The sequence below is a fragment of the Tenrec ecaudatus genome, chromosome 4, assembly GCF_050624435.1.
Source record: "Tenrec ecaudatus isolate mTenEca1 chromosome 4, mTenEca1.hap1, whole genome shotgun sequence".
Lineage (NCBI taxonomy): Eukaryota > Metazoa > Chordata > Mammalia > Afrosoricida > Tenrecidae > Tenrec > Tenrec ecaudatus.
Window position 1 is genome coordinate 6,401,384 of NC_134533.1, and position 23,292 is coordinate 6,424,675.

General features: G+C 57.3%; 1 protein-coding gene across 3 annotated transcripts; it reads right to left on the reverse strand.

The window, feature by feature from the left end:
• Nucleotides 1–544: 544 nt before the first annotated feature.
• Nucleotides 545–23,292, reverse strand: SYT12 (synaptotagmin 12). 3 transcript variants are annotated; one of them, XM_075545304.1, is made up of 8 exons: nucleotides 23,102–23,292; nucleotides 17,449–17,505; nucleotides 13,917–14,110; nucleotides 10,821–11,213; nucleotides 6,070–6,285; nucleotides 4,978–5,098; nucleotides 3,844–3,977; nucleotides 545–2,207 (listed from the first exon to the last, which is right to left on the reverse strand). In XM_075545304.1, the coding sequence occupies exons 2-8, from the start codon at nucleotides 17,480–17,482 to the stop codon at nucleotides 2,034–2,036; spliced, it is 1,266 nt and encodes a 421-aa protein (XP_075401419.1). In that variant the 5' UTR covers nucleotides 17,483–17,505; nucleotides 23,102–23,292; the 3' UTR covers nucleotides 545–2,033. The 3 variants fall into 3 exon arrangements, with proteins under 3 accessions (XP_075401419.1, XP_075401417.1, XP_075401418.1); XM_075545302.1 differs by lacking the exon at nucleotides 23,102–23,292 and adding an exon at nucleotides 18,745–19,201; XM_075545303.1 differs by lacking the exon at nucleotides 23,102–23,292 and adding an exon at nucleotides 17,788–18,716.

Here is a 23,292-nt window from a genome sequence, read left to right on the forward strand (position 1 = left end):
AGCAGTTCTACTCTGCCCTATAACGTCACCAGGCATCAGAACTGACTCAATGGCGGTGAGTTTGGCCCTTTTGTAGAGGGCACCTCGTGCCACGGTGGGCTAAGCATCGGGTTGTGAACCAGCTGCTCCTTGGGAGAAAGACGAAGCTGTCTGCTCCAGCACAGATTTGTGCTCTTGGAAACCCTCCACAGTGGTGCCGCCGGGCCCCCGTGAGCAGAAAGCAGCTCTCCGGCTGTGGGCCTGGCCTTAGTTTCTCGCAGTTCTTTAGTCTCTGTGGTTCTCTTGGCAAGGAGTGCTTTACCAGCCCCATCCTGAAGACACAGGGTCACCAGCAGGAAGCTGTCTTGGTGTCCCCTCTGCCGCTACCCCCACTCACCCCACCTCCCAGGCAACCTCTTGGCCATGGTCCCCATGAAGGCCTCCCCAACAATGGCTCCTGCACAGGGCAGCAGGATGGGAAGGCGGCGGCGGTACACGCGTAGTGACTTGGGAGAGGCCTGGCTCCCGGACGACCAAGCAAGAGACACATGCAGGTGATCTTGGCCAAGGAGGAGCCCCCTGGCAGCCCCCTCCTTCCTGCTCCAGCTTTATTTGAGTTCTAGAAGCATTCCAGGAAGCCCACCGGGTCCCCACCATGCCCCTCTGGTGTGCAGCACGCGCCTGCAGCAGTGAGAGGCCCGTACGTCATTGGGCAGCCAGCTGGGAGAAGCCCCAGGCTGTCCAGCACAGCTTCCCCTGTCCGGTCTATGCTGCCTGGGCCAGCTGACCTCTGGGTGTTGCCCAGTGAGGCCATGTCCCCACCTGCTGCCACAGCCCAGCCCCTTGGCTTCTGGGCAGGATAGCCCCAGTGAGGGATGAAACCAACATTTACCCAGTGCTTGTCCCTACTTGCCTGCTTCCCTTTCCTCTCTGGTTGCTCCCAAGGGTGCCCCCCACGAATCACTTGCCTGACACCTATACCTTAGATCATGTTCTGGAAGCCTGACCACGGGGGCTCAGACTCTCCTGCCCAGACTGGCCTGTGATGCCTCCAGGGATGTCCCTCAAGCTGCCCTGGGTTCCCATCATGCTGCAGAAGAGCCCCAGCGGTCCCTCCTCATTGCTGCCACTCAGACTGGGCCCTACCCTCACGGCCCTGCTCCACCGAGTCTCCCAGAAGTCTGCTGCCAATGATGCTTCTCCCACCACGGGGTCCCTGGAGGCTTTATTCTGCTAGGACCCCTATATGTGTTCTGAAGTCCCCTCGGTGCGGTCAGAAGAACAGGTCCCAGAGAGAGTGCCCCCGAAGTGCTCTCCACGCTGAGTCACCAGGAGCAGGGCTGGTGCAGGACAGGGAGAGGCTGGTGTTCCTGGAAGGGGGCTGACGGCTGCATTTGGGATGGGACGTCCATCTTGCTGTCCCTGCAGGGGCTCTGTCCAAGTTCATGCTCCTGCCCTGGTTCAGGTGGGCCCCTTGCCTGGAATGCTCTCGTCTCTTTCCTTGACAGCACAGGAGCATCTAGTGCCTGCCTCCTGGTCTTCAGAGAGCTCCCCGAGTCTGCATGGCAGGGCTGCCATCCAGCACAGAGCAGATCCTGCTGATAGCCCTCGGTGGTAGGGGCTCTAAGGTTCATGTCATCCCACCAGTACCCAGCACAGACATGGTCCCCGAGGCTCGCCCAGTTCCTTGTGCACGGCCAGCCTGGTGGGTGGCTTAACTCCCAGGCAGAGTGGAGAGGGAAGAGGCCAGGTCCACCTCCTAGATACAGGGACAGACCCTTTGGGGACATCAATGTGGTAGTACAATTGACTAGGGTCCGGCTCTTTGCTTGGCCACAGCTGGTCATTGTGAGGGAGAACACTGGGTCCCTGGACAGGTAGCCAGGCCAGTGAGTCCCCTGAAGTCAGGACAGAAGGACCTCGCTGACCCTCGGGGACTCTGCTGGGTTACTCTGGTACTTGAGCTCCAGCTGGACAACGGAGGATGCAGAATGAAGAGGATTTGGCATCAGGCTTGGAGTGGCTCCAGTGCCTGTCTGGGCCCATCCCAGCCACTAGTTTCGCCGGACGGAGTGCCACATGGACACGGGCCTGCGTAGCGTGGCCAGCATCTGGTTCCAGTGTGTGGTGCCCATGCCACTGGCCGACGGCCCAATGATAACGTGACCCACGTTGTCTCCACGGCCGTCGCTGCTGCTCTCAGCCACCGTCACGCGGAGAGACAGGTCCTGGGGAGGGGGTCGGGAACATGGGTGCTGGGGACTGCGCCTTGCCTGTGGTCCTCCTTGACCCCTGGACCTTAGTCCACAAATGCCAGGCACCTGGGAGGTGCCAGGCCTGCTCCCGGAGCTCTCACCACCCGGGAGGTACAGGGACTTGCTTGAGGCCACCCAGCAAAGGAATGGCAGAGTAAGGGCCCTGAACTTGGTCTGCCTGGCCCCACAGCCCACACCCTGGGGAGAGCCAGACCCCTCGGGTTCAAACCCTACCTCAACACTGCTTGACTGTGAGCCCCTGGGCCAGTGACTCAGGCTCTTGATACCTCAGTTTCCCAACCATGTGTAAAACAGTGGGTATCCTCACGCGCAGTGAATAAAGTAAGCCTAGGGCTGCTGGCCACAAGGGCTGTGGTTTAACCCTATCAGTTGCTCCGAGGGAGGAAGATGAGGCCCTCTACTGCTGTCAAGAGTTTGGAAAACCCGGGGGTGGGGGTGGGGCGGGCGTGAGGAGGGGCAGTTCTACTCTGTCCTACAGGGCGGCCGTGAGTCAGAGTCAACTCCAGGGCAGTGGGTTTGCTAGCTTGGAGGACTGCGTGGGGTTGAAATGGGCAGAGAGCTTGGCAGGGTCTGACTTGGTCCTGGCTGGCAATGCCCCCTCGTGTCCCAGAGTAGAATGACCCTATCCTAAGTAGAGCACTGGTTAGCCAGGCCTTTCTCCCACAGAGCGCCGCCGGCTTTGGGTGGCAGCCAGGCTCCTCTGACTGAGGATGTGGCCAGGCCTGTGACATGCCTGCTGTGACAGCTGGTGACTGGAAGGGACCTCACTGAGATCATGGTGTGAAGCTGAAACCAGATCCCAGCCCCATTTCCCTCCCTGCTTTGGCTAAGTGCCTACGTTTGGGGGCCTATGGAGCTGCGGGGGAGGCAGGGGACAAGGGGCAGCTGTTCCAAGGGTGACTGGGTAGGGCCACAATACCGAGTGAGATGGGGCTTTTCAACCCAGATGGAATCTCCTGGGGGTGGGGGTGGGGATTAGGTGGGCTCTGTACAGCCCTAGGGTTACAGGGTGGCTGGGGTTTGGACATGATTTTCTCCTTGCCAGTTGAGGAGGTAGTGAGCTCCCCATTCTCAATGGCATGTAAGCGGGGCCACTGGTGTGGTCCAACCCAGGTGTTCTTTGCAGTTCCCTAATCTTGGGCTATGATTTCCCCTGCTGAGAAGGAGTAGTCCTGGGGCCCATTGGATTCTGAGAGCCAGGGGTAATATAGGGGCCCTGGGGGTGGGACCTTGCATGGTGGTGGTGAGGGAGGGGGAGCTATGGCCTGCACTCCCTGCCCCTGGGCTGGCTGGTCTCCAGGCCCTGCACACGCAGCTCCTACAGATCTCAGCAAAGCAGTTTCACCTATAGGACACCTCCCCTGATTGCCAAGTCTGGGTGGACTGGGATTGTCTGGGAACTCTACTGTCTGTCCCCTATGGGCGCCTGCGTCCCTCGCACACGCCATCATGCAGGTGGTCACCCCATGGGCACTCGGTTAATGCTTCACACCCCCTTGGGGAAAAGTTTGGGGGAAAGCACCTCCCGCTGCGGGAGCCCCTGGGAGCTGGAGGTGGGGAGCTGTGGCCAGCGGGGCTGGTCCCTCACCTGGAGCACGTTGACGGGCACAGAGAAGATCATGGCCTCGTTGAACACTGGGTGGGGGTCGTCCCGCTTCACGGCCGTCTTCTTTTTGCTCATCTTCCTCCCATCTTGCAGCAGGTACACCTTGACGAAGGGGTCTATGGGGGGCAGGCAGGGACCAGGCTGAGGGCACTAGCTTCACACAGGGGCTCCTCCTAGCCCTGCCCACCTGGCTCCACCTCCTGCTGCTTCAGCCTTTCTGCCCAGGCCAAGATCTCCCACCATTCTCTGGGATGCCCATTTCACACAGGAGAAGACGAGGCATGCACGTGCACCCACTGGGCTTTGGGCTCCAGCAGCCTGCTGCGCGGCCCACACACTTGCTCCCCTCCTACCCCCCAACAGGGGAGGGGGTGCTTTGGGAGCTCAGCAGCCCCAGTGCCTGCCATTTGAATCATGGCCTCTGAGTCAGCGGATTCTGACTCAGGAAGCAGCTCTGAAATAACAGGCGCCGTCTGCCCAGCACCTGCCACCCACCAGGAGACCTGACTGTGTCTCCCTTGGTGTGGATCCTCCCAGATCCCACCTCCTAATGGGCCGGGACCTCCAGGGCTCAGTCTTTGGGGGGGGGGGGGCACAAATGCCTCCAGGCTTGGAGCTTTGGGAGGGGAGGGGAGTTGAGATGCACAGGCTCCAGCAGACCTGGCACCCACCCCATCCTGGGGGCTTCTGGTTCTCTTTGGGGGTTTCTGGGGTTATCCTGCCACTGGTCCTCTGCTTACGGAGCCTCTGTGAAGCCCAGTTCTGACACACAGGTGTCCACCTTGGTTCCCTGCCCAGTCAGTAACCCCGTCCTCCATCACTCTGTCCCACCCTCAGCTCTCCTCATCCCATGGAGCCCTGCTTCCCAACTGGAGCCATCTTCCTCCTGCCAGGCATAGCTCTGAGCTCAGCAAAAGCCGTGGGAGGCGGGGAAAGGCTGGCACTGTGTCTCACACCTGCTAGTGCCTCTGGGTGTCCCCCTGTTCCCCCACTGGGCTGCCAGGGGCAACCTCCTTACCAGCTGTGGGGGGAAGGCTGGCACCATGTCTCACACCTGCCAGTGCCTCTGGGTGCCCTCCTGTCCCCCCACTGGACTGCCAGGGGCAGCCTCCTTACCAGCTGTGGTCTTGTTGTTGGTCCATATGAGATTCTTGGCCTTCACCACCACCACGGTGAGCCGCTCGGCCGTAGGGAGGTAACTGAGGGACAGCAAGATCTCACCCACAGCGTCGGCGGCCTGGGGACAGGTGGGTGGCTCAGGTGGCTTTTCCTTCCAGACTTGGAAGGGGGAGGTGTGGGGCCCAGGATGAGGAGCCAGAAAGGCCTCCCACCCCACAGAGCACACAGCCCCTCGGCCTGCTGCTAGGCTGGGGTAAGCCCTGCCTGGGTGTCTACCAAGTGGAGCACACAGATGTGGCTTTATTCCAGGAGAAGCCAACATTCCATGGTCACGGGATGTTTGGTACATGCAAGGCCAAATGATCCAGGGAGACTGGGGTTGGGAAATCATTTGCTTCAACAACGTGGCTACACTCAACAAAAGATAAACTGGGGCTTGGCCTCGGTCTGCAATAACCCACTTAGGGCCAGAGGAGTGTTTCCTTGACCTTTCGAAGCCCAGTGAGAGCTGAGCCTCCGAAGGGTTGGTGGTAAGAACAGACGAAGAGCTGTCAACAGTGGTTGGTCAAAAACACCAAACTGCCAGAGGTGCCCTGGTGGCATCATGGTCACTCATTGGGCTGAGATCTAAACGGTTGGAAGGTCAAAACCATCAGCGACTCCTCAGGAGAAAGATGGTCACAAAGGATGAGAAAAAGGTCGAATTAGTTTCCTGTGCTGTGTGACAAATGGCTGAAATATAGTAGCTTAAAAACATCAAATGCCCCCTGAGGCCATTCTGACCCTCTAGGACAGGGTAGAACTGCCCCTGTGGGTTCCTAAGACTGTAACTCTTTATGGGAGTAAAAAACCTCATCATTCTCCCGCAGAGCGGTTGGTGGTTTCGAACTGCTGACTTTGTGGTTAGCAGCCCAACTACCAAGGCTCCTCTCCAGCAGTGGTCAGGGTGGTTTTTTTCCCCCTCCCTTTGCATGCAGCCAGTGACGCAGGCCCCTTTCCTGATTCTTCTAGAGCTTCCAGGGGAAGGGCTGTGGGACTCTAAGGTGCTGGGGGGTGGTGGTGGTGGCGGTGGTGGCAGGTCAGACTCACCTTGTTCTGATCCTGAAGGTACAGCCAGCCCCGGAAGGGCTGCAGCGGCAGATCCAGCACAGAGAGCTTCAGCTCCACCACCCCTGTGCTGACATTACGCTCGTCCTCATCGATGCCGAACACCGAGAAGCGCAGACTCTTCTCCTCCAGGCCCACGGGGTCCAGGGGGATGGAGAACTTCTCATCGAAGAAGATGGAGTAGGCGTTCCTCTGGATCTGCAGGAAGAAAGGGCCGTGGAAGGAGCTCCAAATGCGGAGAAGAGGTGGCAGCGAGGGCCCGTGGTTGTTAGGTACCATCGAGTCGGTTCCGACCCACAGCGACCTGATGCACCACAGAACGGAACACGGCCTGGGCCTGCACCATCCTCACAGCTGTTCCTGGGCTTGAGTCCACCGGTGCATCATCATGTCCATCCACCTCACTTCACCAGAGAAGATGTGCTTCTCCAGGGACTGGTCTCTCCTGACAAGTCCAAAGCATATAAGGCGAAGCCTTACTATCCTTGCGCTGAGGAGCATTGGGGCCGTACTTCTTCCAAAACGGATCAGTTAATCCTTTTGGCAGTCCACGGTACTTTCAACGGTCTTCGCCAGCACCACGGTCTACATGCGCCGATTCTACTTCCGTCTTCCTCATTCAACATCCAACTTTCACATGCAGATGAAGACATTGGATATACCAGGGCTTGGGTCAGGCACAACTTAGCCCCCAAAGTAACATCCTTGCTTTTCAACGCTCTCAAGAAGTCTTGTGGGAAACCTCAAGGTGAGGACAGAGCACTGGACAGGGCGTTCAGTGGCAGGGGCCAGAGGCCTAGCTCTGTGGTCCCCACATCCTCCACCGTCATCCTTCCTTTGGGGGCTCACCCCTGACCTTCCCCGGCTCACCAGCCCTCTGTCCCCTCAGTGGTCTGTCATCAGAGCCACCACAAGCTGCCCCAAGCCATGGCCTTTTCAATCGCTTCCTCTGCATGTAAAAGCGGAACACAAGGAAGGAAGACCAAGGAGAAGCAGTGCCTCTGATGCCGGTGCTGGAGAAGAGACTGCGTGTGGCAGCCAGAAATGTCTTGGAAGAAGGGTAAGCAGAGTGCTTAGAAGGAAGCATGGGGAGACTTGGTCTCACGCACATGGGACACATCACCAGGAAGGACCAGTCCCTGGAGAAGGACATCTTGCTTGGCAGGGGAGCTGGGCAGAGATGGATTCACGCAATGACTGTGATCATGGCCTCAAACACAGGGACGGTCGCGGGGAGGGTGAGGGACTGGGCATTGTTTCGTTCCGTTGGACAGAGGGTTGCTATGAACCAGACCCAACTCAAGGGCACCTAGCTCCCCCCCCCCCACGAGACAACATGGGCAGTTACTACACTGATGCCTGGTGCAGAGGGAGTAGCTGCACGCTGGCCACGTGGCACACCATCTCCCACCCAAAGAGCCCAGTACAGCCTCAGATTCAACCCTTCTTCCTGACAGCCCCAGAACAGCAGGCCCTGGAGACGATGACTTGCTCAGTCTGAAGACTTGTGAGGTTCCGGGTCAGCCTAGCGAGCTGGGGTCCACGTGGCACCTAGTGGCAAGGGCCCACAGTCCTGGAGGCTGCCACTAGCACTGTGGCAGAGCAGCTCAGGCTATCCTGGAAGTTGGGCCTGCCTGTGGCTTCTACAAAGGGTTCCTGGAGTCAGCTGGGCAGGCGGGGTATAGGCGTGGGAGGTCCCATGGGACCAGAGCAGTCAAGAACCCCCTGAGCAAGACTCCAACCAGCAGAGGACCCCACTTTGTCCCCTGATGTTCCTCTACCACCTCCAGGGTGACCTTTCGTATGCAGATCTATTCATCTCACTCACTGCTCAAGAGCCTTCTGTGGCTCCCCATTCCCCTGGGATAAACCATTTCATTGCAAGGCCTCTGTCCAAGGCTTCCTCTGGCACCAGGTCCCCATCTCCCATCTCACTCCTCCACTCGGTCAGCTTCCACTCATCCTCTGAGGCTCAGCCTGGGGACCACTTCCTCCAGGGTGCCTCTCTGGCCCTCAGGCAGGACTAGGTGCTCCACTCTAGGCCACCAGGCCTCCTAGAAGCCCCCTCACACACCTGTCTTTGCTACTCTTTCCACAACAGTCATTGTAGCAGCTTCCCCAAGCCCCACACTCTGCTAAACTGTGTCTGTGCCTGCACTCCGGTGCACTGCAGAGTCTGGCCCAGAACTCCTAAATGTCAGGGGATGTAAAGATGGATGGATGGATGGATGGATGGATGGATGGATGGACAGATGGGCGGTGGACAAATGGGTAGATAAATGGGTGGATGGATAGATACAAGGATGTGTGGTGGATGGATGGATGGATGGATGGACGGATGGATGTGGTGACTAGGCAAGGCTCTATTTCCTAGCTCTGTCCTACCTGATGGGTATCATTGGCCTCCTCCCAGAAAGCTGCAAGGAGGCCCCCTCGGGAGTTGCACCCACGGACACTGCTCCTCCTTCTGTGGGCGCTGCCTGAGTCATCGCTCTACAGCATTTAAATAGAGAAACTCTCCTCCCTGGAACCCGGCCTTTAGCAGGGGGTCAGCCCAGTCTGCAGCAGCCACCCACCCACTCAATGGGACTGGCCAGGCGGCAAGGCTGAGAAGCCTGCCTTCCTGTCTCCAGGCGCCTGAGTCACACTCTGCTCCCACTGCCTGGGATCGGAAAGGCTCCCCAGCCAGCCCCTGCTTCAGGACACTAGCATTCCTGAGTGGCCTCTCCTGGCCTCTTTATTGCTGCCCCTGCGCCACCCCCTGCCCCCGGTCTCCTCCAGGCTTTGCCACATGAATGGAGGACATGAACTCCTGCCTCGAATCTCATACCTCCTGCTTACTCACTGGGCCTCAGTTTCCCCATCAGGAGGAGATGGGAGACTCCCAGCTGGGGTGGGCTCTGTAAGCCTCAGGCTTCAGCTGCCAACATCCAGAAATACCCATAGTCCTACAAGAAGCCCAGGACACAGGTGGTGGGCCTCTGGGCACCACACACCTTTCAACCAAGTCAGCCCCTGGTGGTTAAGCTGTGGGCTAAGACTTGGACGAGCCGCTGACTGGGATGTCAATGCTTAAAGCCCACCAGCTGCTCCTCGGGAGAAAGTATCTTTCTGCTCCCGGAAAGACTGACAGCCTCGGGAACCCACAGGAGCAGTTCTTCTGTCCTAGAGGGTCCAGAATCCACTCGATGGCAGTGAGTTAGATTTTGCTTGGTTTTAAGCATACATCCATCGATTCTGACCCCACTGGCAGATGGAGAAGTTGAGGCACAGAGGCTTAAGTGACCTCCTCCAGGTCATAAGGGCAGGAAGCGGTGGAGCCAGGATTTGAACCCGGGCAGTCAAGTTCTAGGGTCCGGGCTCTGAACCACCTGCTGCACTGCCTCTCAAGCTGTGCCACCCCCACACGGCACCCACATACACATGGCTTGTGGTCAGTTCTAGACCCGAGAGGAGCGACAGATAGCCTCTGTCCCCGCGGAGGGTCAGCTGGTATCTGGCACAGTCCAGTGAGCAGATACAGCGGGTGGGTCTCAGGTGTCAGAGGCACGTCTGGTCCTGCAGCTCCTCAGGCTCCTCTTGTTCTGGGTTCTAGGCTACATGGCCTCCCCAGGTTCGGACCCTCACGGAGCCCCTAATTGTGCACTGCTGGACTGGGCTACGGGGCACCACTCAGCGACTCACAGCATGGGGTGAATCCACCGCACAAGACCTCCTGAGAGTCTTGAAAAGCAGGGATGTTTACTTTGAGGACTAAGGTGCACCTGACATAAGCCATGGTATTTTCAGTGGTCTCCTATGCAAAAAAAGAAGAAAGTTGGACATTGAAGAAGGCAGATCAAAGGAGAATTGGTGCCTTTGAATGACGGGGCTGGAAAAGAACCAGCAAATCTGTCTTGGAAGAAGTACAGGCTGGCTGCTCTTCAGAAGCAAGGCTGGTGAGACTTGGTCTCACATACTTTGGACGTGTCATCATGAGACACCAGGAGGGACCTCATGGCAGGCCCTGAAGGAGATGGACGGACACCGTGGCTGCAGCCATGGGCTCGGGCAGAGGAACCGTTGTCCGCAGGGCCGGGCAGTGTTTCCTTCTGTTGTGCACAGGGTCGCTGTGGGTCGGAACCAACTCGATGGCACCCAACAAAAACATGTTAGTTTTGTCCCCTCTTGCTGGGGTGCACTGGGCATCTCCCCTTCTCTTCCCAGCATGGCACTCTTCGCTCTCCCTCCTTCAGACCCCTGGGGGCTCCCCTGGCCCCTGGCTTTGGGTGGGTCAGCTAGTGGGGGTCACCCTTGAGAGGTGGGGCACACTTCCACTCATCTTTAGAGTATCATGCCCTTGTCTGAAGGTCACAGCTCCTACCAAATTGTCCCCCTCCCTGAACCCACCTTGCCCTCATCACTGTGTACCTGGGTGGTAACGCCTTATAGGCCATTCTGGGATGAACCCTGCTGAATTGTCAAAGGGAAACTTTCCCGCCAAGACCCCAAGTTTGATTGACCTCGGGGGACAGACACCTCAACCAAATTGAGGCTGAAAACCTCTTTGACCTCCCTAGTACCCCCACCTTCAGCTTGGGGATCAGTGATACCTCCCACCCCCTCTCTAGCATTCTCCTCAGGCCCAGCCTGGTCCTGCAGACCTGCTGCCTTGGGGAGGCCAGTGAGCTCAAAGACATCTCCATTCCAGTATCCCCGCCCCCCCCCCCCCCCCGCCACTTCACCCCACTCACCCTGGAAATGCCCACAATCTGCTCATCGGGCAGCAGGCTGACGCGCATGAAGCAGGACTCGAAGCTGACATCCTCTCGCTCCAGGAGGTCCTTGCCCTGCAGCAGGGCCACGTGGAGGGTGTGTGAGGCTGCGTTGTAGTCCATGCTCACTTCCACCTGGCCCAGCGTGAAGTCCTGCCCGAAGGTGTTGCTCACGGAGGAGATGGAGTTGAGGGAGTCCGCGGACTGGGACTTCCGCAGGGCCCCGTAGGGGGCCAGGTCCAACTCTCTGCCCATCAGCTCCAGGGGCCCCAGCTCACTGATGCTGTCGAAGGTGTCCTCAACACCCAGGCTGCCTTTGCGGCTGGGAGGTCCTCGAGCGCTGACCCGCTGGGCCGTCCAGGCAGGTGCTCTCTGTCGGTGAGGAGAAAGGAGATCAACAACAGTTAAGATGCATCACATGGTCCAGAGTTGTGGGTCCTTAGGAGACGGTGAAGCGCGGAGGAAAGTCCTGGCAGTCCGGGCCCTTCCAAGTTCCCAGGAGACACAAACAGTGCATCCTTTTAGCCTTGTTTGAGGCTGCTTCCTGTCACCTGCTTTCCCCTCCTAACCCAGAAGCCTGGGTGGTATGGTGGTTATGAGTGGGGCTGCGAGCTGCATGGTCAGCAGTTTGAAACCAGCAGCACCTCCTCAGGAGAAAGGCTGGGCTTTCTACTCCTGTAGAGAGCTCGTCTCAGACGCCCACAGGGGGTCAGGGACTCGGCACTGCTCCATGGCAGTGAGTTCTGGTTAAAACAGAAGGATGCTTTTCCTCCTGCAGAATGTATTCCGTGTACAAAAATGTTCAGGGTCATGAGGTTGACCTAGAGCGGCGGTTCTCAACCTGGGGAATCACAACCCCTTTGGGGGTCAAACGACCCTTTCACAGAGGTCGCCCGATTCATCACAGTAGCAAAATGTCAGTGATGAAGTAGCAATGAGGAACTGTATGAAAGGGTCGCAGCATGAGGAAGGTTGAGAACCCCTGGCTTTAAAGGGAAAGCAGTTGGCAGCCAGGTGCCTGGCAGGGGGAATGTGCGGGAGTATTTAGGGTCTAGCTCCACTGTGGTTGCTTAAGCAGACTGTGTTTGTAACCTGAGGAAGCGTTCAAGTTGGATAATGCTGCTATCGGCCAAGCTGGGGGTTCAAACCCACCAGCTGCTCCCAGGGAGAATGATGAGGACATCTACTCCCGCAAGGATTGACAGCCTTGGCAACCCTGGATCGACAGGATCCCCCAGGCCGAGGTAACTCCATGGGGTGGGGGTGGTTTCTTTGGTCTGGGTTAGTGGTGACACGGCTTAGTGCTCAGCTGCGGGCGGGAGGGTTGGTGGTTCCCATCTGTAGATTACAGCCAAGAAAAACCGTGTGTGTGTGTGTGTGTGTGTGTGTGTATGGGGGTCATCTCCGCACTGCCGCGTAGCGCTGACACAAGACCAAACCACCACGATCCAGAGACACTTACATTTACATGGCTTCCTAAATGGGCCTCGCCATGGGAGCAAACAAGGATTCTGTGCTATTAGCAGCTTCTGAGTTCTTATGCCGATTTCACGGGCATCCTTTTTGAATGGTTCCCTGATTGCTATTGAGCAAGGGGCATGTTTATTTTAGCAGCTCCCTACTGCTGGGCATGCTGTCACCATTTCGGCGCTGTCCATAAGGTTCCCAGTGGCTAATTCCTCTCAAGGGGACAACTGATTCCTTCTTCGTCTGCTCTTACTCTGGACGCTCTGCCGAAACCTGCTCCCTTTGGGTGACCCTGCTGGCCTTCAAAATACCAGTGACATGGCTTCCAGCAATGCAGAGGCCAGCACAGTGCCACCGGCTGGCAGACGCGTGGTGGCTGCTGTGCTGCAGAGAGACCAGCCCCTGGAGAAGGGCATCGTGCTTGGTAAAGAGGAAGACGATGGGCACGGAGGCTGCCATTACGGACGCACACATTGCAGTTGTGAGGTTGGTGCGGGCAGCGTTCCATTCAGTGGGGATGCATAGGTTCACTGTGAGTCAGGACTGACTGGACAGCACCAAACAACCACAACTGTTGGGCCTTCTCTCGCATCCTGTGTCCCCCAAACACCCCCCCCCGCGGGGTTGAATGTCGCCAGCCACGCAGCAGGCAGGACCCACCGGCCTTCGGAAGGCTTCTGATCCAGCTGCCCAAGCCAGAGTGCCCTATGGAAAAGGTCTGTCAATGGACACAACCCCCAGGAACTCGAGTGAAGGGTTGAGTGTGTGAGTGAGTGAGTGGGCAGGGAGACCCCCGATCTGATAGCTAATTGCGATGGTGCCCCCTGGAAGCCTACAGGGAGTTTAGAAAAGTTCAGTGATGCCACCCTCAACAGGATTTACTGCGCGCCCTAAAAACAAGAACAAACGCACAAACAAAACGTCTGTCCTGCCTGCCAGGAGGGTAATTCCACATCCGGGCAGCCATCAGAAGTCAGCGAGCACAAACCCAAATGAAGACAAATGTTTGCAAACCCACCCAACACTTGCTGCATTATTCATGAGGACATTCCTTACACCAGGCCTCCGCCACCAGAGGCCATCCACATCCCAGGCTGTTTGCGGTGAGAGTCCCCTGTGTGGGAAAGTGCTGGAGCCGAGTATGAAGGTGCACCTACTGTGTGCGGAAGAAAGGCTGGGGAAGGGCGTCTCCCAGTGGAGGGACTGGAAAGGAATGTATCTAACTCTTGGCAGTGTGAAACAATGTGACCATTTGCCTCTCTGGGTGGCTTAGAGTGTGGGTGTTTCTCCTCTCACATGCTTTGCTGTATCTTCCCAAGGATTGGTTGATTTCCTAGGACAGGGGGAGGTGCCCTGGTGGCACAACGGTTAAGCACTCAGCTGTGCCGGGGAAAGCAGGCTGTGGGAGAAAGACATTGGGGGCTTTACAGCTTAGAGCCATGACAGCCTAGGAAGCCCGGCGGGCGGTTCTGCACGGTCTCCCGGGAACTGCCAAGAGTCCACACCAACAACCATGTCCAAAATCACAAAAGCCCAGGGCTAGGAACTGGATCTAGTGGGTGGGTCAGCGGGAAGAAGCTGGCTGTTCATAGGGCCTCGAAGTCTCACCTTCTGCCTGGCCTGGGCGTAGGTCTCGCCGTACTTCTGCTCCAGGTACCTGTAGTCATAGTTGGGGAATGGGGAGGGGCTGGGGAAAGTCCCCGATGTCCAGAGCTTCCACAGGTTCACCGCGGCCACTCCCAGCAGCGCCAGGGCCCCCGCGGCGTAGACGCCCACCTCCCAGCCGGGGGGGCTCTTGATGACTGGAAGGCAAGGGCAGCTTTATCAGTGACCCCTGGGGCAGCTGTCATTGCCGCCAAGTCAGCAGGGTGGGGAGACCTGGAGCAGGTGTTTCAGGGGTGGGACACTATTTAGTGAGCATTTGCTGTGGGCACACGAGACGGGGTGGATGAGTCAGCCAGTCCAAGCCCCAGTCCCAGTCCTCCAGATACTCATCAAACCAGAAAATCAAACTCACTGCCATTCAGTCGTTCCTAACTCATAGGACAGGGTAGGCCTGCCCTTGCAGGCTTCCACAACTCTAACTCCATGGGAGAGGAAAGCCTCATCTTTCTCCCGCACAGTGGCTGGTAGTTTCGAACTGCTGACTTTGTGGTTAACAGTCCCAAGTAGCTCCCCAAGTGGCTCACAGTCTAGTGCTGTGAGAATGTACTGATGGGAGGCCAGTGGGGAGCAGCCCAGTAGGTTTCCTGGAGCTGAGCTAGGAAGGAGAAAGCTGGGTGGGTAGCCATGGCAGACTGGGAGTCAGGGCAGAAAGGGTGCAAAGCATTGAGAACGCTTCCCAGCGAGCAGAGTGCCCAGTGGGGGAGACAGGAGGACAGGCACTTTGTCAAGGAGGGCTTGCACTGCCAGCTTCACAGCAGGACTCCCTGGTGACAGCAACTGCAAGGGGGGCTGGAGGGGGGGGTGCTCAGACTCAGACCAGCCAACCCTAAACCGGAATCCACAACCCTAAACCGGATCAGCTCTGGAGAAGGGCAGTTAGCAACCCCAGTGAACAGAGGAGCTCTGGTGGCTTGTGGGCTACTCATTGAGGTCACCCGCCAAAGCTGGCAGCTGCTCCTTGGGAGAAAGACAAGCTGTCTGCTCCTGTGAAGAGTTTAAAGCCCCAGGCACCCACAGGGGCAGTTCTACCCCGAGCTACAGGATCACCAGGAGTTGGAATCTGTCTGATGGCCGTCTGTCTAGTTTTGGGTTCTGAGCAGAGCTGAGAAATGACAGGAGCTGGAAGCAGGCACCTGGGTCCCCAGCAAACCTCCTGGTCACCTGGTCTCTCTGGCTGGGCTCCAGTTTCTGACAACAGAGATGACTACAAGCGGTCCCACCCCCAGGGGAATTTATTTGAAGGGAAAAATCTCAACAAGCACGCGCACGTGTGTGTGTGTGTGTGTGTGCGCGCGCTGTCTTGTTGAGTCATCAAGGCTGTCTTTAAGCAGCAGAAAGCTGGAAACAGCCTGAAGATCTGACTGAGGGGGCGGGAGAGGGGGAGGGGGACGACAATTGAGGTCATGGGGATGGCAAAGCTTCCAGCTTTGTTAAGAGAAGGGGGAGGATCCTCAAGGTGGTATGACCACAGTATTCTGATGCAAAAAAATCACATGGTAATCAAAGCCGGGGACTGGGGGAGCAGGGACAAATAGAGACAGGCCAACAAGGTTGGAGGGACTATGAGTCAGTCTGGTTAGCCTGATGTCTCCTGCTGGTTGGGTGTAGCTGAGCTGTGGGTCACACAAAGCCACAGTGAGCAGGTGTGTGGCAGGTCCCAGGCCCAGCTCTGACTTTGGGGACTGGGTGACTCATTGATGGGTTAAATTGGAGAGGGTTGTGCCCATGTGAGGGTCCTGCTGAGGGGCACACAGCCTCTGTCACGTGTCAGTAGCTGGGTCTGGGCTCTGGCAGGGGACTGGCCAGTGGGCACTGGGCCTGGCTGGGGTAGCCAACAACATCAAGCTCCTCAAGACTCCAGGACACAGAGAGACAGAAGCCAGTTGGCAGAAAAGTAGGACAGGGCTCGGGGCACAAAACATGCAGGCCTGGTCCACTCTAAGTCAAGCAGACATCCGAAAGGTGGCAAGAGAGGGTGAGGCAATGAATGCTCATCTGTGTGATCATTTTTGAATTGCCCAGCTTGGGGTGGCCCCAGGCAGGATTCCCAAGGGACAGTGAGGACTAAACGGAGTCCTGACAATGAACCGTAGTGGCAGTGGGATCAGTAACAACACCTTTCCTTATGAAGCCCATTCGCTTTCCCATTAACGGGGCCCCATTCTAACCCAAGCCTTGGTGGCGGCGTAGTGGTTACATGCTGGACTGCTAACCACAAAGTCACCAGTTTGAGACCACCAGGCCCTCCGAGGGCAATGAAGACCAGACGGGGCTTTACCCTGTCCCGCTGGGGGTGTTATGAGTCGTCATTGACTCGATGACAGGGAATTTTTCGGGTTCTCAGCAGGGAGCCCTCATGGCGTCGGGGATTCGTGTTCTGAACCCATCAGCAGTGCCACAGGAAAAAGGCGTGCCAGTCTGTTCCTGTAAACGCCCCCAGCTCCACCCCCGGGCCCGTCCCAGTCAATTCTATAGGGTCGCTATGAATCCCAATTGACCAGACAGCAGCGTCTTGGTGGGCTGAAGAATTTCACGGAGATTAACCCACCGAGTCCTCAGAGTGACGGCGGGTGTTGTTGTCCCCGTCTATGGATGAGGAAGCCGCTGCCAAGACAGACTGGCTTCAGATCGGCACTCCACCTGTGACTGGGGGACACAGCCAGGCCTTGGCTCTGTTTCACAGATGAGGGTTAGAGGCTCAGAGAGGTGGCTTCTGGGAGAGAAGTAAGGATGGATGCTCATCTAGGGAGGGCGAGGTGGTTTCTGAGACAGCCTTCAGCTCATTGTTGAGGCTGGAGAGGCGCAGAGCCTTTAGGCTGGGCGTAGTTAGGTGGGGAGTACGAAGACCCGGACTCCTGCCTCAGTGCTTCTGTTCATGTACTGTCTCGCTTTTCCGATTTGTAAAGGGGAGGGCATGCCTGTTCCAGCTCTGATATTATGAACCATGGTTTGGTAGGGCTGCAGGAACAGGTTGGGTGCCTCCAGGTTAGCACTGCTCTCCAGGATTGATTAGTTATGCCTGCCATGGCACCAGGGAGGAAGGTGGGAGCTGCATCCCACATAGTTGCCCCTTGGGGGACTGGGTTCTCTCTTCACAGTAATGGTCCATTAATCTAATCAACTTTCCTGGGTTTCCTTGGCTACCTACCAGGCTACAGAAATGGCCCAGATGAGTGGGCCCATCCCCCCAGGAGCAGTGGGTCAAATGTCACCAGAGACAATTCCTCAAACCAAAAGGAGTCTTATCGATGGGGAGAGGGGCCACAGGAGTTGGGGTGGGGGGTGGGACCTCAGCCTGGCCCGGGCTTGGTGGTCCTAAGGTTATGTGACCGTGGGCAGGTCACTGACTGTCATAATCAGTACAATGGGGCCATTATTCATGCTGCACTGACACCTCCAGGCCAGTTCAGGTGCCAGGGTCCCTGGAGATGACACACAGGGTGGGATGGGGAAGAGACCGGTCACTGGGACTCACCGCTCAAGTGGTACTCTGCCACGCCCACGGCCATGATGCCCACTGCAGGGGCTGTGGCTGGAAGGGAAGAGAGAGAGTCAGCAGAGAGAACAGGGCAGGACCACCCACCCCGGCCTGTCACCCTGCCTGCCCATCACCCTGGAATTCACTCAGCCTTCGGGGGTCAAAAAAAAAGTGTTTTTTGGTGTTGTTGGTTTTTTTTTTTTCTTCAAAATGCCACTTTTGAAACACAGGGCAGGCAGCTGCATGCCAATTTCAGGTGACCCTTTTGGTATATTTTGATCCCAACTACTGTATGGGACATATTTACGCTGAAAAGGTAGTCGTTGCTAGAATTACCTGAACTCAGGATGATTTTTTTAGTATAATCATGTAGCATACAAGAAGCCCAGAGTTTGACTGCTAATCCAAAGGTCAGCGGTTTGAACCCACGCAGTGGATCCGATCTGTACCTGTAAAGATTGACGGCCTAGGAAACCCTGTAGGGCAGCTCTACTCTCCTTTACAGCCACTGAGATTGGGAATTGACCCTTCGGGTCATGGGTTATATGGGGGTCACACTCTCTGGTGGAACCTTGTTATGCTCCTGAGGCAGGCTTAGGGGAGAGTGTGATGCAGTCATGAAAGCTCTTGGCTGCTAACCTAAAGGGTTTGTGGTTCGAACTCGCTAGCTGCCGGCTGGAAGAAAGATGAGGCTGTCTGCACCCGTAACGAGTCAGCCTTGGGAATTTAGGGGACAGTCCTACTCTGTCCTGTGGAGTTGCTACGAACCAGAATCAATGGCAGCCAGTTGGGACTTTGTTTGAGGTCTGATGAAGTTGTTCTAGAAGGTCTGAGAACACATGCAAGCCATTTCCTGAACCCAGGGGACCTCGCATTGTTTTATGACAGAGAAATGTTTATGCTGAGAAAGAAATGTGGTTGGTAGACTTGTTCAGAGTGGGGCAGGGCAGTCTGACAGAGGGCGGCAGAGAAAGAATGTGCTAAAGGGCGGACAACCCCTCCCTCCCAACCTCTGGACTCCCTTGCAGTTCAGAGGGTGGGTTACAGACGCACAAGCCTGCAGGACCAGGCAATTTCAATCAAGGGCTGAAGTTGGGATAGGGCGATTATCTGGCTCCAGAGGGAAGGCTTCTTGCTTCTTGAAGAAAAGCCAGGCGCCCGGATTAAACTTCTTGTTCTTTGAAAGGAGCAGTTTCTTCATTTTCAAATGTTGCAGCCAATGCACAAAACGTATCAAACCCTGTTCAGGCCCGGGGCCTACATTCCTCGGACTGTAGCCTGTCAGTCTGTCACCTTGGGAAGACGTCTGGTCTACTTTGGGGACCGGAGTCGGCATTCCAGGATCCTGGACACCCCACTCATCTGGGGCTTGGGAGCCAAGCAGTTGGGGTGACTTGGTCCAGATAAACTGTCCAGCAAGCTCCAGGGCAGGAAGTCCTTGGGACACAAGACCAGGAGTGAAAGGCTGATCCACTTTCTCACTCTTCTTCTGACAAGCACCCCCCTCCTCCCCATGAGGTGATGCGGTTGTCATGGGGATGAGAGTGCTTCACCCATCCTGACTCCAGTGAGTTCATGCCTGGGACCTGGGCTCGAGATGATGATAATAAGATAATAATAGCTAACCTCACAGAGCACGGTTGCACCAAAGAAAGCAGCTCTCAACACTTGGCATATTCAAGCGGCAAGACGCGTGGGGAGGGGGGGGCTCAAAACAAACCTTCATCGAAGAACTGAATGAGAACCAAATGGATTTTTCCATGAACTTTTTTGAGACCCGCCTCCTACCTCACCAGCTCCACCCATTACCATGGAACCCCACAAGGTCCATTACCTCTGATGTTCAGATAAGCCTATTGAGGTCGGACAGGCTTTACTGCAGCCATACAGCTAATAAACCCACTGAACAGGACTTCAGCCCAAATCATAGGCTCTACCGGCCTGGGCTTACTGTAGGTGGCACATGGCTGTCAAGCTGTTTCCTGGGCATCTACTGGCCACCTGCTCAAGCATGCACCGACCCACCTGGCAGGCCCCAGGTGGCCCTGGTTCCTGGTGAGAGAGCTTGATAGACAGGGGTCACCTCCCAAAATATGCTGTCAGTTTGGCCAGGCCATGCTCCTCGGTGGCTTGGCAGTTATGCGATGATGCAAGGTGGCAGTTATGTGATGATCCCCCATACTGTCATCTAACGTGGTTAACCCATTTGAGGAGTGAGGGAAGGGTGCAATGCCTTAACTCAGGTCACAGCCCTCATCTGATGGAGGGGAGTTTCCCAGGAGTGTGGCCTGCATCACCTTTTTTTGTCTTACAAGAAGTCAAAGGAAAGGGAAGGGAGCAGAGAGCAAAAACACATACTCCCACCAAGAAAGAAGAACCAAGAGCAGAGCACATCCTTTGGACCCAGGGTCCCTGTGCTGAGAATCTACTAGACCCAGGGGGGATACTGATGCCAAGACCTGTGGAGATCCCCTAGGGATGTCAGGCTGAAAGGAGCCCAGGACCTTTCCCCAGAGTGGACACACAGAGAGATAGACTTCCCTTACACCTCTAGCCGCACATCTGGTCTTCTAGCCTCCTAAACTATAAGAGAATAAACTTTGGTTTGCTAAAGCCACCCCCCTGGTGGCTATTTGTCTTACAGCAACACTTGATAAACAAAGAAAGGGGAACCTGGACACCTGTCCATACATGTGCCAGCCTGCCCACCCAAGCCTCCTCAGCAGCCCTCTCTCCCTCTCACCTGGCACAGCTGACCTAGCGAGAGGGAGGTCCAGCTGGGACAGCCAATGCCAGCTAAGCGGGCAGGTCAGATCCCAGCAGCAAGGTCTACGTGGTATGCGGGGGCTAGGACCCCTGGTTGGGCCAAGCCTCTGCTGTTGAGGCACCCTCATCCGGCCAAGGTGATCCAACCTAGGCTCCAGACGCCACGTTGCCCCCTGCCCATCACAGCATGCCTTTCACAGAAACTGGGATTTGGGTGAAGGAGGAGGTACCCCCCTCCCTCCAGCCAGCAGTTTAAGCCTTGGGTGGTTTCTGGGGGGAGCTATTGGGGTGCGGGGGTGGGAATGGGCATGAGGACAGGAAGGAAGCCCCCGGGTTGGAGTCAGCTGCATGCAGCTCCAAAGGCCAGATCTGGCCCTGCATGAGCGTAAGTGACCAAGTGCAATCTTCTTCATCTTCCTGAGCCTCAGTTGTTCCAGCTGTAAAATGGAAGCAGATGGCTGTTCAGGGAGAGCCCCAGGAGGGTCACTTAGGCTTGGCAAGTATGAACTGCTATGGTTACTGGCCTGGCAACCATCCAAATAGGTCCCTTTGCCCTTAGACTGAGCAGCAGGAGAGCACAAGGCAGGACTCCAGCAGGGCTGCCCCTGTGCTCTTTTTGCTTTAAAGTGAGCTGCCAGTGGCTAAATGCGGGGCAATTTCCCATTCAAAGAGGGTCTCAGCCTACTGGCCCCTGGAGGCCTCTATGTTAATGAGCCTGGTAAGGCGACCTTTAAATGGGAGGAAGTTCAGAGAGGTTAAGTGATTTTCCCAAAGCTAGCCAGCCAGCAGGGGTGGAGCTGGTGCAGGGCCGGTGCAGGGCCTGGCAGCTGGCTGGCTTTTTTGCTGCCTGATCAAGGAAGGCTTCAGTTAGAAATGACAGCACCCTCCCCCCTCGCCCACCCCTGCCAGGACACCACACTCATCTTCTCTATTACTTTCCCCAAGGCCACAGTGGGACACATCCTGCCCTTACCCCCACTCAACAGAGGAGGAACGAGGGGAGCAGTGAAGGGCAGTGCCTTTGCCCAAGGTCACCAGTCATGGTCAGGGGGCTGAGACTGAGCCAGAAGGGGTCTGCAGGCAATGTGATTTCTGCTCTCCTGCCCAGACCCCCTGATACCCTCTCCCGCTGGCTACTCAGTTAGTCTCTGGGAGGGCAGCCAGGCAGAGGGGCTGCAGCTGCGGTGGATCAGGATGCTGATGAGGCAGCTCCGGGGCCAGAAAGCCTGGGACCAGAGCTTCTCAGCACCCTGACACACAGGAAGGAAATGGAGCACAGCGAGCTGGGGAGCACGGAGCTGGAGATGTTCCAGGACTGCCCCTCCCCCACCCCTTGCAAGCAGCTCTGGGTTCAAATCCTGGCTCCATCACGCCTATCAGGCAGAGCTGCTGTAGGAATTTAGACCCAATAGGTGCTTAGCAGGGCACCAGGCACACTGGAGGCACCCACTACAGATCGGATGACTGCACAGAAAACGGGCCCCCATTTTCCAGACACGGACGCCGGGGCCCTGGGCACGCAGATTATTCGTAGCGACATGGTTCAGTACCAAGGAGGGGGGCTCCGGTTTCTTAGACATCATCAACCTACTGGTCCGACCTCTGGGCAGCTACTTCCCTCACCCCTACCCCCTGCCTGGCTGGAATCTTGGAGGCTCCCAACCCCTTCCTGGGCTTGTCAAGAAACCAAAAAACAAAACAGCTTTCCAGGAATTCTGGGCCAAGACAGGGAATCCCTGCATCCCTTGAAGACTACCCTTCATGTCCCTGGGGCCAGTGGGAAAAGGTAGCAGCAGGGGGAGGGCCCAACAGAGCCCTCAAATCTCAAGAGCTGAGCCTCTCAAACCCTACTTTCTGAGATACCACATCCTGCTGCCACTCCCAAACAACCCACAGAAACCACCACAGAAGTGTGTGTGTGTGTGTGTGTGTGTGTGTGTGTGTGTGTGTAGCTGGCATTCATCAGGCACCTACTGTGTGCCAGGACTTGCCGCCACAGCCTTCTGGGGTGGCCTTTCCCCACCCCCACCCCCAAGGAGCTGATGAGGCTCAGCAAAATGACTGGAACACTCACTGAAGTGGAACACTCAAATGCCTGGGAATCTCCACTCTCCCAACAACTCTGGCCAGGTTCCTCCCCTTCCCGGGGCTACTTTGCCCCATTTCTAATAGGAAGGGGGGGACCCCCAGGCTCTTTCTAGGCCTGCTGTTGCTCTGCGGATCTTTGACACCGACCCCTCCCACCACTACCGCCATGGCCGGCTTTCTGGGGTGCGGCTTCCCCAGGCTCTTTGGGGTGGCTGCGAGAATAGAGTCCCTCAGCTACTCCAGGAAGAGGGCTGGCTGGCTGCAGGCTCCCTGCTCTGGGTCCCAAACTCAGCACCACCACCCAGAGCCCCGGTTTAACCAAAATCTATGTGCCCCCCCCCCGTCCCCCCAACCCTGGGTGGCGAGCTTCATACTCCAAGGCTCAGCACAGCAGCATGTCTCCCCCGGAACGCCTAGAAAGTCCCCACTCAGGCTAAGGGCTCTCTCTCTGGTCCCTCTCACAACTCGGGGTCCCCTGAGACAGTTCCAGAAGACCCAGAGCTCCGGCCAGAAGGATCTCAGGGAATGCAGGGCCTGGAGTCTGCCTCGGGGGAGACCTGAGGCCAGGGCCGGGCGGAGGGGATGGGAGGGTCGCCCAGTGGGAAATGGAGGGGCGTGTGTGGACGCTGGCGTGGGCCGGCGTGTAAATGGCGGGAGGGCGCGGGAGTGCACACGCGGCCGGGCGGTGGGTGCGCAGTGCGCGGGGAGCCCGTGCGGGGAAGGGCGCGCGGCGTGCGCGGTGCGGTGCGCGTGCAGCCGGCGCGGGGGGCGCGGGGGGCCCGCGGCACGTACTCACCCGCTCTTCGGAGGGGCAGCCGCTGCGCTCCGGCTCGGCTGCGGCCCGGGCTCCGGCCGGCCTCTCGCAGCGCACGCCCACGCGGGGCCCCGCGCCGCCGCCGCGCCGTCCCCGTCCCCGCAGTGTCCCGGCGGCCCCTCGGAGGACGCGGCCGGGCCGGGGGCTCGGCGAGCCGGGCGGCGGACAGCAAC